The sequence below is a fragment of the Ambystoma mexicanum genome, chromosome 3q (genome assembly GCF_040938575.1).
Source record: "Ambystoma mexicanum isolate Mex_15411 chromosome 3q, UKY_AmexF1_1, whole genome shotgun sequence".
In the NCBI taxonomy this organism is placed as follows: Eukaryota; Metazoa; Chordata; class Amphibia; order Caudata; family Ambystomatidae; genus Ambystoma; species Ambystoma mexicanum.
The window spans coordinates 169,407,008-169,424,493 of NC_090926.1; the positions used below are offsets into that span (position 1 = coordinate 169,407,008).

At 40.3% G+C, this 17,486-nt stretch overlaps 1 protein-coding gene across 7 annotated transcripts in view; it reads right to left on the bottom strand.

Annotated features, from left to right (window-relative positions):
* SCN8A (sodium voltage-gated channel alpha subunit 8) overlaps positions 1-17,486 on the bottom strand; it is a 1,610,732-nt gene that overhangs the window by 231,842 nt on the left and 1,361,404 nt on the right. For 5 of the 7 annotated variants that reach the window (XM_069653414.1, XM_069653412.1, XM_069653418.1 and 2 more), the window contains exon 21: positions 11,502-11,624. The exons of the other annotated variants lie outside the window; for them this stretch is intronic. In XM_069653414.1, coding sequence (XP_069509515.1) covers positions 11,502-11,624 — 123 coding nt within the window. The remainder of the gene's footprint in view (positions 1-11,501; positions 11,625-17,486) is intronic. 7 annotated transcript variants of the gene reach the window in all.

Sequence of the window (17,486 nt, forward strand, 5' to 3'; positions counted from 1 at the left end):
CAGCACAGAAGTAAATTTACAAGGTTTTTTCATTGGGCCCTGAAAAAGAAAATCAATGGAGGCATGGGTGATGGCGTTTTATCATTTCTATCATTTCTATCAAATTTCGCCAGATCATCCATAAAGATTGATCAAGGTCATAGGCATCTTTCTGGTAACTAATCTTCTTATGTTTCACAACACAATCTAGTAGGTGAAGAAACATTTTGAAGAATGCATCTCTTCCCTCCACATAAAGCTCATAGCAAAGTTGAAAATAGTTTTAATGGCCTCGGATTACAAACCGTTTTGCTTCAGTTGATTCTAAGTTCCTTGGAAAAGTCCATTGTTGTTGCTGGTACTTCAGATCATAGTCAGTCAACTGCAGGCTCTATGTTGCAACAAACTTTACAATTTTCAATAAAGATAAGGTGGTACCTATGACTCATTCTACTTTCCTACCTACAGTTCTTACTGAATTCCACATCAATTAAGAAGTATGTCTTCCCATATTTTTCCCAGTCCTCTGCAATGACAGAAATCATACTCCACAAATTGGGACTTAGAAATTCTACCTAGAACATATATCGGACATCATCAAGGTATGTTCACCATATGTAGGTAGACATTAAAGCTTTCATGACTCACTGGTTGCTCTACTGCACTGTAGGATGCTATTCATTTTGACAACTGTCTCCTCCAAGGAATCTATGCTCACTGTATAAGAGAAAAAAGTAGCTTACAATGCACTTCAAAGGCCTCTTTGTTGAAAAACATCTGCTATTTGGTGACATGGGCCTTTCCTCATGCCCTTTTCTAACATTCTTTGTGCAGAAGTTCATGAGTGGATGCTCATTTTGGACAGTCTTGAAGAGCGTTTTTAAATAATATCCATGTTTCCTGACTGCCACCACCACCACCATACTAAAGTTTGGATGCTTATTAGTCTTCCAAACATATGATATGGAGGGACATAGGAGTATGTTCAAGTTACTCACTGAAGTAACTACTGTACTCCTAGTCCTCATTAATGTATCTTGTCCTCCATCCTGACTAATAACAGTATTCAAGTCAACTCAAAACTATCAAAAAGAGTTAGTGGTGCACTGTAGCGAGGCAAGTGCATGGGCTTGTCCCGTGCATGCACCACAGCAGATTGTTTTCAGTTGAATGCTGAACAATGTGCGATCTGATTTGAACCTTCCCAAACATATGGATGAAAGGAGACAATGGCCAGGAGTAGAGTAACTCACTAACGGTAGTAAGTACAATAACATGTACTTTAATCACTCGCTCAAGAGCCCAATCTCTGCTTAATATTCTCCTTGGTCTCCCCCAGTGCTTTGTTACATGAATTGCCTTTTCTAGGCCTTGAATAAGATCAATTTCCAAACGCCCCCTTCCATTTTGTGATCTTCAAAACCTCGCCTGCTACAGCATACGTTCCCTACACGAATCTACCCTAATCAAACAAATGTATTGTTCTGTGTCAGAAGGACACTTTTCTCATTTTGATAAATGTGCCAAAATGGGACTTTGACTGTTTTGCTGCTTCACTAACTCGTGTGTTTGTTCCCCCATGTATTCCCCATTTCTATCATTTAATCATCTATTATGGGAATCAATGTAAATAAGACACAAACTGTTGCCATCCTGAGTGGACAAAAGGCTATAAACTTGACTGCAATCAACATTGGTGTCCTTCTCCAAAACTCCTTCGCCCTCTGCCATTTCACATTTTCTACTCCGACAAGAGCATTACACCTTAGGTAGATTTTAGTGTCACCTACACATAGACAAACATTCTTTGTATGATATTATGGCATATGCAGGTGTGAGATTTATAAAGCGCAAATATAGCTGGGAAGCAACAGAGCTCTGTATATATAGGGGACAAACATAAACAGTTAAAAGTAAGGGTGCAGGTGTAGCAGCGGAGCGGAGGTAGAGATGGTGGAGCAGGGAAAGAGCTCCACAGGGGGAGAATTCGGGTTAAGTGGAGCTATCAGTGATTGGGAAGATGTTCTTTGTAGAGTATGGTCTTTAGGTCCTTCTATGTGACTGCAATAAAATAACTTGCAAAATCAAGAGTTAAATAACTAAATCCACCCAGAATGTTTTGATATTTATTAGTGCTTCTACTTGACACACATTGACAATTTACACATTTTGTGAAATGCTAATAACTAGACATCCAATCAGATTTCCTGGGCGAAGTCTGTGACTACCAGCACAAACAGTGAGCTAAAGTGCTCTCACAACAGACTGACTGGGAAGGCTAAATGTATTAATGGTCTTGGGGCCAATCAACCATACTTATTCTCCGGTACCCTCTTACATCATTGTGCTCATGAGTAATGGTGCAGAACACCAAGAGTACCATTTTTGACTGGCTCCATGGCAATAATGTTGCAATATTAATTATAAATGTTATACTGGTCAAGTGTACGTCTGTGTGCCACTCTGCAGCCAGCAGTCCTTTGATGCGGGGATTTTGCTACTGTCTAATTGAAAAAGCTTTACTGTCTTCCATTAAAATAAGTGTAAATTAAACAACTATCCACTTGCTTAAGGTTGGCATTACCTAGCAGAATGTGCATCAAGCCCCACAAGAAACATCCATTAGCTCAACTCTGATTATCAATTCATGGCCACGTTAGCCTGTATCCGAGGAGATAAAAAAAGACCTAAACTGTATAAATTGGTAGGGCTATAATTGGAAGGGCCAACTGAAAATGTGAGATGGCCTGTCAACCAGTTGAGTTGTGATATTTTGTCAGGCTTCAGCATAGCTAAAATAAATAAACATATTGGAGACCATTTTACAGATATTCAATTTCAATGAAGATTTGTACATGTTTTTAGGTCATTCTGCAAAGCTGTTTAGCTTTTTCTATTCTAAGTAGACAAGCCCAACCCTGTTGAAGCCAGCATCCCATAAAATAATTGTCATGCAACTGTCTTTGGTGCTTCCATCAACAGATGCCCACAGCTGCACAGCTTCACTGCTGCCAGCTTCTAGAGTATGACGGAGGGAACATGGCTTTTGTGTGCATATAGTGCACTGGCGGCTGACAAAGCATGCATACATCCAAGCATTGTCAGATCTTTGGCATCATAACAATGCATGCTCTTTAAATACAACTTACTATGAAAGAAAACAACTATTTACATTTAATACTTCTTCTGCAAAGTGTACTGGCATTTGAGTTTGTTTTCTTCAACTCAACGATAGAACAGTCAAACTGAAGAAACAACTAGCAAGAGATTTGCTCATTTTATGGTATATCTATTCAAATACACCTCGCTGTATCAGTTTAGTTTATTGTAAAACATATTTCACAAATTCAATGTTAATTATAATCCAAATTATCCAGAAATCCTCCATTTAGATTCTGTCTATGGGAGACAGCTTGTCATAAGTTATTGGTGATCCAGTAATGTATTAACTAAAAAAATACAAAGCCACTGGTCATCACGAGACTCATACATTACAACAGCACACGCCATACTGGCAAAGTAAAAATGGAGTGTTACTACAAAACAGATAGGGAAAGGAAGACAAACTGTACTCGTGCTCTGTCAATTCACCTTGTGTTTGCAATAAGCCTTTACACAAGCACACTCTGGTAAATCTGGATATGTAGAACTCCTAGTTATGTATGTGTTTGCTCATCGTTTGGACCAGACATTTAGGTCAAGAATATCCAGGCCAGACTAAAACACACTTTAAGAGTAAGTAAGAAGGTAGAGAAGAGGTGGAACACGCAGGCTCCTGGCAGTTTTCAGAAATACTTTGAAGGGGTTGATATTCACTGTGCACTCAGGGACTCATTTCCTGGTTGAGATAAAAACGCAAGGGTTCAATATTTGAAATATTTTTGAGTGGAGGAAAAACATTTATACTCATTGCATTTTGAATGCCTTGTAACTTTCTGTCCAGTTATTAGAGTCATGAGCTTAACGTAGAAAGAGCATTCATTCGGAACAACTTGGTTTATGTGCAACTATATACCCACCGTACACACATTTCAAATTGGAGCCGATTTACCCTTCTACGAGGGAATGTTTTGAATTGTTTGTCAGTGGAAATTTGCTTGCACCACTAAACACGAACGTTACTGCAACCTCTAAATGTATAACTAGAAACAGATACGTCTGTAAGTCTAATTTTTAAGTGTGATGCATGACACTACTTTTAACAAAGCAATACCCTTGATTTTATAACAGCAGAACTTCCACATGTTTCAATGACCTGGTCAAGAAGCCAAGCAAGGCAAACACAGTTGCTTTGTGTTCTCAAGAAATATATTGCATACTGAGTACAATGAAGTTAGCAACATCTTCAATAACACAGCTTGTGTCCTGTTATATTTTAGCCATAGAGACCACCTGAGTAGTCATTGCTCAGATTAAGTGTCCGCCCCTTTGAAAATAACTGACAATTGACAGAATGTAGTTCTTTTTAATTTCTACATGTTACATAAATAACGGTTAGCTGGCACTAAGACTGACATGGATTTTAGATATTTTAAAAAAAACATCATTTTTTGTGTGTGGAAAATACTTTCCATTGCTTTGTTTTTATTCCCAAAGATGTTGAACAAAGGGTTTGAAGCAAAAACTAGTTGTGCTTGCTAAAACAGTATTGCTGCTGGCAGAATTTTTGGGGAGCTGACAATACAGAAGATCTTGATTGCATTCCGAGCATGCTGTGTCGCTAAGGAGAGGAAAAAGACGATTCAAATAGATTTTACACTTAGCAATTACCAATAACAACTCACTTCCCCCAAGCTATAGAAGGTATAAAAGCTAATGTATAGAAGGTATAGATCTATCCCAGAGAGCCAATCCTTTTTTTGTTTGTAAAGACGTTTGCCTCTGAACGTGGGGCAAATACAATGCAAATCCCAATGTAAGATGGTTATATGAAACGTCCTCTTATGGTTTTGGACAGCACTCCTGCTTTAAATACAAGGATGCACACTCCACTGTACTACTTAATCAAATCATGTGCTTTGGACAGACATTTAAACAGAATAACTGGCATATGGAATGTCTGAAAATGGAATTTGGTAGCTCACATCCCAGGTGAATGAGCTTAAAATACATGCAATATAGCGAGCAGCCAATGAGGGTAATTATCTACTTAACACCCAGTATCACTGTAGTGCCACGCATCCTTTATTGCCCCCCCTAATCCTCTCCATTTTCGTGTGGTAAGAGCCAGGTGGTAAATTAGGCGTTCGCCAAAACAACACATTGTTCATCAGAAAGCTATGATTCATCGATAAAGCGCACAGAAAAAGCAATGTTCCATTTCCTAATGTGTGTAGTCTTAACATCCAGTAGGAGTTGCTTGGTGTAACCAGGAATAATCAAATCAATCTTGTATTTACAGCAAACGCAAAACGAGTGGGTCCTACTTTAAAAAGTACAGGCTTGTGTACTTGTTTCTTATAAATCTAGTCCTGCATTTCTGAGCTGAAGCCTATTTAGTGCATCATTAAGAACTTTCCATCATGTAATGAACTTGTGTTTAAATTTAAATAACACTATCTTAAATCTTTCCTCCTTTCTTCAGCCTACCCAACATGCACTTCCACCACACTGTCTGCATCTATGTTGAATACGTCATCAGTGTGACACTCAAATGGGTATATTGTAAAATGGAGTGAGTTCATATGACCATTTTGCATTTCTTCAATGCCATCAGCTTAAAGAACGATAGATTTTTCCTTAAATGGATTACCTTTAAAAAAAGAAAAATATATATGGTCAAAACGTGTACCTCAGCTAGGGTAGTTTGTCCCGGACTCTATTGACAGGAGATATTGTGCTTAGAAACCAAGTTCAACTTGTGGGTTTGGAAAATTACCCATCCCCTGTTCAGGCTGTTTGGAAATGCAAACAAGAGTGCAAAGTGACTGTCCATCTCATGTTTTCAGTATCCAACAATCACCTGCCTTACCTGAACATATAGTGTGGACTCGTGCTATTCTGTTGGTCATGTGGGCTTAAGGAGAAGCCATAGCCTAAAGTAACTGGACCATGGTACCCATCGAGGGGCCAAAGACACACGTGATTTACCTCTTCACTGTATGTAAAGGTCTGGTTGCTATCAAACTACCATTAAGTATGTAGTGTTTCTTCTTGGTTATATGTGACAAAGCATACAATGGTATGTATTGTGTTACTAAGGCAGAGAGTGAAAAAAACACCTTCTTTGAATGAGGCTGCACCTTTGACCTATCCAGTTTATATGTGTATGCATCCTTGGCACCCTTTAACACAGACACAAAGGTCATGGTTGCTAAGGATTCAAAAATAAGCTTTGCACTCCCTGCCATTAAAAGTACTGAATAGGTTGCCGATGGGGACACAGACAAGAAAGCTAGCATTTTCTAGGCAACCTACCAGAGATGAAGTCCCGATGAAACAGTCTTCTGTTGGGAATGAAGATTGTGTGTGAATGCAATCTAATCCTCTGACCTGAAGCTGGCAATGCAGCTCAATGAGGGATTGGTCTACAGTTCAGAAGTAGCTTGGTACTCTAAAACAATGAACACAGCTTTCCACTTTAAAATAGAAGTACCCTAATGAGTCACTCTCAAAAGAGAATCCTTGTTGCGTGTATTAGGTTACAATGAGATCCACAGAAGGAGACCTGCCTTACCATAAACCAGATGACGTTTAGAGTCAAGCTACAGCATGCAGGTCTCCTTGGGTACCTTAGTAGTACACTTTATTTTACTGCTGCCAATGGTGGTGTCATTTTGGACAGGCTGGGTAGAAGCTAATGGCGTAGTGGAGTCAAGTTCACCAATGTAGTGTAGCCCACTAAGGTCAAAGAGGCCATGATCTGGTCAGACCAGGTTCCCAGAGAACCATGGTAGACTTTGGGGTTCCACATAAACCATTCAAGGTGGCATTATGTGTGAAGTGCTCTGGCACCTGCACAGTGATTATCTGGTATAGAACATGGGCAGATGGAGAGTAGTTGACGTGCAGTCATGCAAAATGCTATTCTTACAAACCAAAACAGCAGAACTAGCTGGGCCCAATTCACAGATGTTGTTTAACAGGAGAATTCAGGGGTGGTGCAGCCTGCTGATTTACATTTGTAATTATGTACAAACCAGGTAGGGCTTGAATTACTAACATATTCCACATTCCTTCTCTGCCTTGGCCACTGCACATTTTAACGGCCACACAAACTAAACTATGGTAGGTCTTTTGGTGATTATCTCAAGAAATGGCCATCTTGAATCGGTGCCACAATTTGCTGAATCGTGCGAGCCTTGAAAAGATGTTTCAAACTGTTCTGGGAACACCTATACTTCATCCTATGTTCCCACTAAGCCTGGTCTTTAAGCACCTAGAGCGCTTTCAATGTTCTGCCAATGTTCCGAGTCCATATAACCAGAAATCTCTAGTAATGAGGATAAAGATCAATGTATATTGTATTTTTAGAAAGGACATGGGAGATCTGCAATACAAGACAATTATTAACCTTTCCCCTTTATATCTTTTCAGATTTTCCTTGTGAATCCTTTCCTTCAAACAAACGTAAATGAGTCCCAGCACTACTCTTCTAAATCTTTAAAGAATAGGGGGATAGAGGGTAAGCATATTTGCATGGACCGCCCCATAAAACAATCGAAAGCAGATTTTGTCTAATAGGTTTTAAGGATAACTGCTCCCATAAAAAGTCTGTATCCAGGGACACGTGTTGGCCAATTTTCAGATACAGTGCTCACTGGAAACAAGGACCAAAATGAGACAATGTACTTTGTGCCAAAGACCTAAGAAAGGTCTTTTCAATAGAAAAAGCAATTCTACCCCCTTTTATGGGAACTTCATTGGAGACAGAAATTCTCTAAATCGCCTATGCTGACCAATCTCCATAAGACTGTTAAAAGGCCTTTACCTTTTACTTATTTTAACCATTCAACGATATACAGGATGCACGAGAAGTAAAAGCATCTGCCTGTCCCAATTTCCTTGACAACAGATGTACATCAGTACCCATTTGGCTCTACGGGTATAAATAAAAAAGTATACTTTCAACCGTTTACTTGGAGCCATTTTCACACACCCTTCTCAAAGGAGAGAATTCCTCTTACATGTCTCTTTTCTAAATAGTGATGAACTATTTTATCCTTGGGGACAATGGAAGTGGTCACTCAGGGAGTTGAAAGTGGAGTCGTAGGGCCTCTAAACAGACTTGGAGGTAATGCTAAAACAGGTGGTATTTGAAAAGTACTTCCTGGATTTTATCCCTCGTAGTATTCTAAAGTATTAAGAAAGTAGGCCTATTTTTACTTCCATTGTAGAGGTGGGTCTAAAAGGTCCTCGACAATTTATAAAAGTATATTTCCTGTATAGGAGAGAAATGCAAATGATTTAATGGGGACACTGGAAGTGTCTGAAAAAGTGGATATGGGTATCTCTGATGCCGACTCTCTCATCGCCTTTCCCATTTAATGCAGAAAAGGGTGCCCCCTTGAGTGTATTTAAAAAATGAATATTATTGGTATGAACCACTAACAATTGGTTTAATACAATCCAGATCGGCATGTGGGCTGTGGGCACATGACCTTGAAAATACCCTTTTTTTTTATATTTGTGTAAGAAGTTGCTTGCAGAAATTACTTGCAGTAAGGTACTGACCTTTCGTCCTAGCATTGCACTAAGAGCCTTACCAATATGCATGGCAAAATCACCTGAACACAAGATGGACGGGAAAGTAAAATTTGCTTCAGAAATGGTCCTTGCACAAACTGAATTACAAAGTCTTCAGCCAACTTTACAGATCACCCACTAGTTAGTTGCCTCTGTTAATAAGAATGTGCACACTTTTCTAAAGAAAGCTTGGATTATGAAGCGCCATATCAAGAATTAAAGATTAGGCAAAATGTTTGGATCACATATCACGTACAGCCTGAATGTGGCACTGGTAATGTCATCCATTTTTAGCATTGTCATTTGTGATATGACATGCAATCAGAGAATCAGCAAACTTGCACGCTGATTGGATCCAATATGGTCAATTTAAAGCTTACATTTGACTTTGCACCTGGAGATTGTGCCTATGGAGAGCAGCACGGAAGCCCTCTCACACAAGTCACTAAGATAGTCTTCCAGCATTTAAGCCGCTTGACATTGGCTCTGCTACTTCTCTGGTACTTGCAGTAGTAGTCACTTTATGATGAGACAACTTCAACACGCTTCATTTCAGGCTCCCAGCGAACACAGCCATCAAAATACAGAGAGCACAAATCTTTTGACGCACATTGATTGTGGAAGGGCAACCACATCACTCATTTTCTGGACATCTTACACTGGTACCCATTTAAAGGTCTGATGTTCTCCAAGCGCTTCCACTCCCATCACTCTATCAGTCACTTAAGTTTGGTGTGAAGGGTCTCCATTGTCAGGGCTCCATCCTATGAAACTTTCTCCTCCATGTATGTAACATTACGTCCTGTGATTTACCAGAAGTCTTAAGACTCATCTTTCCCCTTTGAGCTTATAGCCCTATGCTTTTCCCTTTGCTATAAATTGACAGAGGCAGATGTTCCTTAAGATTTTAAGTGACATGCCACCATCAGATCCAACAGTAACCGTGGAATTTGCTAGGCAAACCGTTGTGGATTGATTCAAGGCTGCTTCAAATTATCCTTCAGGAGCACTGCCGTCTGGATTTGAATATCAGGACTAACACCATATTTCCCGGGGCAGTCCTTCGGAACCAAATATGTTTCAAACAAAAAGTGATTATTATTCTCAGCAGGTCCCTTGCTGCAAGGAGGGACTGAATTCATATACACTAAAAATGGTGGCAAGCTACAGAGTGAAATGGATTTATGCATTACTCATACTGTAATGTGCTCGCCGATCTTGATTCTCCAAGATGGTCATCATAACACCTTCTCAACCGTTACCTAAATCAGTTACAAATATCAGTGACCGCAACTTTAGACAAAATAGACTTGACAGGATGCTTTCTGATACGTAAAAGAATGGCTTAATTGAAGCATCGGGTATACTAGGACATCATGCAGATTTGATTTGGAATTGTTAAATCAACATCCACCTTCTCATAGTTGATGAGCCAAGATGGTTGTAATCTGGATACAACACACTGACAAATGTCATGTGTTAACTTATTTTATGCATATCAAGTAGAGTACCTCATGTGTGCTGGTTTACTTGCTCAAGGTTTGTGTAAGACCTTGCGCGGATAGATACAAACCTAATAACTCCCAAAATGATTAACAAAAACACTTCCATAGTGGTGTCAGACTAACATGAAGCAATCTATGTCCCCGCACATTGTGTCATTGTAAAAATGTTATCCTCCGTGCTCTGCAGCACTGAATATTTCTCACTAACTTTATGCAGTATCCTTCTAGCTTTCTCATTTTTACAACTTTTGTATCAAATGTATTCAGTTTCAATGGTATTCACTTTGCCCTTTACTCTGAATGGCTTCTGTTGTTTTAATCTATTCGTTTTTAATGTGCTACCAACTTAAATGTTTAAGTTTATTTCTGTTGATCTGGTTTTAGTCCCGTCATATTAAGCTCACTGCATTGTTTTATAATCAGCTACAGTCTATTTTCACAATTTGACTTGCTTTCAATACTTGTAACAGCGAGCAATACATTCCTTCTCTAAAATAATATTACCAGAATACAAATAGGGAATAATCAGAAGACATTGTTATTCAAAATCCGATTGTAAGTAGATATCAACAAAATTCTTAATGCAACCACATACAAGAAATACTGTGGTGTAATGGTACCAGAAAGCAATAGATTAGTTACATTCAAAAGCTGGGTAGTGCATTTGCAGTGACAGTACAGTAGCAGTAATTTCAGAGTGACAGGACAGGGTACCATAAAGCATAGTCAAAAAGGAAGGAACTAGAAAGGAAAGATTAATTTATCAGACAAGGCCACCAGTCACTCCAGGACTGCACTGAGAATAACAAGGTGCAAGAAGATTAATTCACCATATCTTTTGGTGCAATTAAAATATGTTTCAATGTTGAATTTCTAGCTTCAGACCTTCTGCCATTGTACTTCAGCCCACCCATGCAGATTCTCAACTATTTGCACAGTTTACATCTTACACCAGACTTTACCCATTGTGAGCAAATTGTGCCCAATCAAATCAAACGGTAGTTGAAATTCTTCTTTGCACCTGGTGATTCTCCCTATACATAACAGCAGGGAAACCCTCTCAAATGTTAGAGGTATAAGCCAGGCCAAATGAGAACAGCCAATGTCTTATGTTCAACGAATGGCATGTTGTTTTGGGCCAAATAATGTGATGAGGCAGCTGAATGCATCTCCCTTTTTAAAGGCAAGGGAGAAAAAATTAAATAAACAAGGAGAGGAGATCAAGTCAGCAGCTGCATCGTGATTCGGTCTTTCAATCCAGTTTGATCAGTTCTAGCATGCTTAAACGGTTCCATAGGCATGCAGAAGGATCAGCTGCAAATGGCATCTTACCCTCATCCCTTCAAATCGTGACAAGGCTCTTAAGGGTCTCAAAGCTCTTAGAGTCCTAAGGGACTTAATGGCACCTAGTTCCGAGAAGCCCAGGGCATTAGCTACAAGGCTGACTATAGAGACCTATACGGAAACAGAAGCAAAAGAAAGGTTCCAGACTGTTAGAATCAAACCCCAGCAATGAGGTCACAGATTGATTTCAAGCCTCGGGCCCCAGTTGCCCACATCACTTGACTGAATCAACCTGGAAGGAAATATGCAGTTGAGAGAAGCACAAGAAAAAAACAAAGGGGAACAATATGTGAGAGAGACGCGGAGACACACAGACAAGAAAGGTAGGGTTTGCTGAAAGAAGAGCCCAAACAGATGACAAGAACCTTACCCTCACCCTTTACTGTCTGCAGGTCCAAGCAGCTCCCATTAAATTAAGCCAGACCCATTTAAGACACCTGTGAGAAAGAATATGGATGAATACACACTGTACAAACCCTTCCGATCATCTTCAGTGGAGACACGATCACACTCCCGGCACCAGCCACATACTGTATGTGTTTGTACAGTGAGTTCATGTTACCGACTTTGCTTTCTTTTTTAACAAAACACTAATAAAAACATGGCAACATTTGATTGCACTTCCACTTTCCAAAGACAATGATAAAAATGCCAGAGACAACCGTCAATGGTCACCCCCCTGCACATGATTCATCTGGAACATGGACAATACAATTCATGACATAAGAAATCAAGTACAATTTATTTTTAACACAATTAAAGATATCAAAATGAAAACTCAAAGAATGTAAAATGTACATTGATTGTTAGTACAACAGAATATAATTCTAAAAGATAAATTAGTAGAGCAAACTTGTTATTGATTAAAGTCTTGAAAAGTCACACAATGGGGCGATTTAGAACAGGTTGTGGTTCAAAATAATATGGTGATCTATTCTGACATTATATTGCTTGAAATAATGGTGTGAAAAAACATTATTGAAAAAGTCCAACATTCAACCAATTGCCCCTTTATAACCTACTCTAAGCGTTGTGGGCAGATGCCCTTCTTTAGGAGACAACCCTTATAGTGTACACATGCTTAAACATATACTCCAAACAAGCCGTATATCGGCAATATCGAACACAGTGGAACTTGTCAATATGCTTTGAAGTTAAAGCTCACAAATGTATATCACTGCTGGGTACAGACTTCTAATTCCAGAGCGCATTACACACGGCCAAATACACATATAATGACACTGCAGCTAATAAGAGTTGCCACCTTATGGAGTAATATCTTCAATTGTTAAATCCTCTTAGGTTTAGTGACGTGCAGATAATGTTACCTTTACTTTGAGGTTCATGTTTAAGATTGTGTACTATGAGGGTCTCTGCTGAATAAATTATACTTAAATTCCTATGTCATGAAATTAGTAGTCCTAGAGTAAACACGCCTGAACCATGTGCAGTGGTGCAACCATTGACGGTTGTCTATGGCATTTGTATCTTGGAATTTCTCCTTAGACCTAGGTACCAGGGGCCTTAACACCCACCTGCAAACCTAACCCTAAAGTTTGTTAAATGTTTCTACATGTGTTATCATATTTTTAATACAATTGCTGTGCACATGGCCATACCACTTTGTCTTTTCTGTACTTCCCAAGGACAAAAACAATGTGTGTGGCTTGCTCAAAAGGAAAATAAATACAATAAAGTACACAGTATCACGAATGGTAATACCAGAGTCATTTTAGATATCTATGCATATAACATTTCTGTTCTAGTTAATAATAGTTCATAGCTAGTGTTGCTTTAAATATGAAAGCAAGTGTTAGCAACTGAAAGGAGGTTGAGAGCTAGCAAAAATTACTGTTGTGGCTTGTACCAATTTTACAAGAAACAATCACTTACCTTTAGCATAGGCTGTTTCAAATCATTCCCACCACTTTCATATGAAAGACATTGATATTTCGAGGACATGGAAATGTTTTCCTTCACCAGAATTAACCATGAGATGTTTGCATTATGCAAACAGAAAATCACTTATGTGATTCTGTTTCAGCCACTAATTTTTTCAAAGTAAATCTCGCCTGCTTACCAAAACCTATATATTAGGCCAGACTTGACTGGCAAGTAAGTACATTTGTATAAGGTGAAGGGCGCTCAGCCAATCAGGTGTCTGGAACAGCAGGCGAGAATACACATTCTCTGCCCGCTGTTCCAGCCAACCGAGGCACTTCTGTGATTGCCATTTCAAATAAGAAATGTAACAGGTGAGGTCACAGGGATGTCTCTTTTGAAGACACACTGCCTATCTCTTAACACTCTGTACCAAGCAGTCTTTATAACTGTGATTACCAGGAGAATGACCCCCTTCTCCTGGCATCTTGGATTCAGAGTTAGTTAGAGCCAGTTGGAATGACTCCCTTCCCCTGGTATCTTTCCACTTGGTAGCACAGTTTAACAACACTCCTTTCCCATGGCCTCTCTTTTACTTTGGTATCAAAGTTCAACAACCCTAGGGGGAATGACTCCCTTCCCCTGGCCTCTCTTGTACTTGGCTTCACTGTGCAACAGCACCACTAAGGTGAATTACTCCCTTCCCCTGGCCCCTCTTGTGCTTCTCAGCAAAACAGTTCATACACTGGTGGGGTCCTCGACCCAGGCTTCCCCATGTGGCCCACTTGGTTCACTATCCAACCAAGTACGAGGAAGATGACCTGCAACTTCCTTCCCTTTTGGGTGCAGGTCCCAGACCCATATTTCAATGTGTCTTTGGTACTGCAGACTTGTTTTACTCTCCTTCTAAGTACTGCCACGAGGAAGAGGACTTGTGTTCTTTTCTTGATATGTGCCTTTGGGGTTGGAGGCCTGATCTGTGCCCCTATTGGGGAACCACTCCTTATGGCTGTCCCCACTTCTCTCTCTCAGGATTACATCCCATCCCCTGTGATCTGAATTTGTTCTCCTCTCGTAACTCCACCGGCCAGCCTGTTTACTCCTGGGGCTTCTCTGGCGGGCTCGGGTCTGCCTTGGGGTTTGCTTGGGTGGCTTCTGTAGGCTTCTCCTGCACTGCAGCAGCTCTGCCGCTTCTGTTCTTCTGCAGTATGCGTACCGGTTACAGACTGTGTAGTCCAGCTCCCCTGCGAGGTCAGGTGACTGCTTTGCCAAGGATCCCCTGGCATCGGACCTGCTGGGGATGCCGTCTGCTCCTTTTCAGCGTCTGTCTGCAGCAACTTGAATTTTCCAGCGCCAAGCAGCTTCCTGGTCCTCGGATCCTCCTGGGATGGCTGCTCCACATTGTAAGTCCTTTGTTGCTTTTTATCCCACATTGCGGTGGAGGTCTAGTTTTATTCTGATAAGAGTACCACAGTTAATGCATGTTAGCGAGGTTAGATAATTCCCTCATGCTCAGGGTATTAACTACCTATAGAGAGACAAAAAAAGGGGTGGGATAGGAGCACTGGGGTAAATGTTTTTATTCCATCATTCTGCGCTATATTACATTTAAATTTGTTTATCCACTATGTGGTGTTTGAGCAAGACTCACGTGCTTACCCAAGATGGTTGACTCTGCTCATGTTTCATCAGGGCAAGAGCGGGGTTGCCACATCAAATTCAGGATTATTCAATGACTTCTATGTCAGGGCAGTCGGGGGACATTTAGACAAGAAATGTATTCAGTTTGCCGTCAAAGCCAAATGCACAGTTGCTTGATTATCCCTATCTGGAGGAAAACACTGGAGACAGCATGCATCACATGCTCCATGATTCCTCGTGCCAGCTGGCATGTTGTGCCTCAGATGGGGTCCGTTGCCAGATACTGATGCAGTCGGCGTATTCCACTGCTGAAGCGTTTCTTCTTAGCTGCACAGTGTGTGGAACGCTTATGAATGATCCACAAGGAACAAGTTACTCCATGCCAGACCCCATGCTGGAGAAATTTAATCTTGCAATTCGATGTGCGCATGTCCATGAAATCAATTGGATGCTGTGTTGGATTCGGAGCCATCTTGGAGTGTGTTGTCCGCAACACCTCTGAGCAAGTTTTGGTCTCAAAAGGTGGATTATTTTACTCGGTAATGGACCATAGTGCCTTCCAAGCACGTGGTGCATCTGTGGCCACTGAAACATTCTTCAGTCCAAAGTACATCTGTACTTGGCCGTGAAGTGGTGCAAAGCAGTGATTATTGTCTGAGGTCAGATGTATGGCATCTTACAAATTCAAGGCTCATTTTACCGCTAAATACTGCTGTTATTCGCAGTGTGTAGTCCGGTTTATGTCACGCTAGCCAAGGTAGGTGGGATACTTTGAGGAAGGCAGCCTTCAAGCTGGCAGCAATCTCCATGGAAACCACCAATGTTTACTTAGTTGGATCTAATAGCAATACGGACTGGATTCTTGGTGCATATACGCAAAACTGTTTAATGCCGTATTTGACCATTTGTAAGTGTGGAATTAACTGCTACTCCAAGATGATTTTGGGTCTCAGGGATTGATGCACTCTGCTCACACTGTTTCACAGATCAGGTCCTAATTTGCATGCTATTGCAATGCCTTTTATGAGGCTAGTAGATTAGATTAATATGTTCCCAATTGTTGATTAGATGTTCCCCGAAGAGACATGCTGAGTAACTGTATTTATAAGGTATTTCAGTCTGACATCCCAGAAGACTTTGGGCATGATGTCACTCCATTGCTGGATAGGGAACCAATGAAAGGCGTTCAGTTTCCTGGAAATGTGGTGGGCCCTCTTTGGCCCAGAACAAGAGAAGATGCTTGATTTTGGATCAGGCACTGTTATTGCAAGTTTTTCTTTGGAAGGCCCATACATATTCTCCATCATAAGTATCTGCAGTAGGATTAGCGTTCTGCCTTTCAGCAGGGTCTCTGAACAATTTGCTGTACATCATTGTTTTAAAATGTGAAAACCCAGCTCCAAAACATATAAACATATAGAAATGCCTATATGGCTTTTATTTTTACAATAAATTATCATTAATACACATTTGGTTTTACAAACAGAATTGTTTGCACCTCAGAGGAAAAAATAGAATGAAACGTAAACCGATGAGAGATGGAGGCAACTTTCACTTCAAGGCAGTCAGGCTGCACTGATATCCATAAATCGGTGTAGCAACAGTTGAACCTATGTTTATTTTTCTGTTACATAAGGAGAAAAATCTTCCACCTATAGACAGTAAATTATCTATTGACTGAATTTTCTCGGGAAGTAAATGAGTTGTTTATGAACTTAATTAAGATATACAGGTAAGATATACAGGATGGACGGCTAGAATGAACAGAACATCTTTCCTCATTATGGGATCGTCATTAATATTCTTAAACTCTTAATAGAATATAAGACTAATCGATGCCCCAGGAAAGAGTGGAGGAGAGAACAAGACTGAACATTTTTCATTATCACTTTTAACCAAATATGTTGAGATGCAATACCTGCTTAATTGGATATCCCTTTTGAAATCCAAAACCAGGTTGTAGTGTCTCCAGACTGATCTCCAAACTACTGCTTTTGCAAATTTCAGAGATTGGGGCAGCAGTACTGTCTTTTATTTTTTGTAGACTGGGCCCTGGGTATGCCTAGAATTTAATTATTTGCTTTTTAACAGGAAAGTGAAACAAAAGACAATATCCAACTCGGGATAGGTTGATTAGAGGCTGGGATTCCTGCATAGAATGGGCCATAGTTGAAATATGAAAAATGACCTTCATGGTGATTCAGGTTCTCTTCGTCCAGGATCTCCTTCCTTCACAGCTGGTTGGGAAAGCTTGCATCCGCAGGTGGGCGGGAAAAGCTTTCTGCAAAAGATAGCTGGCTCTTTAAGAAATTTAGAAGGGGTGGGGCCAATGTCACGCGTGCGTCCCTCCGTGCGCCGGGCCCACACCTTTCCCCCTACGTCACCAAAGTTCCACACCCAGTTCCTGTGGTTCTGCAGATGGCGGCAGAATTTAAGTAAATGCTTACTGTA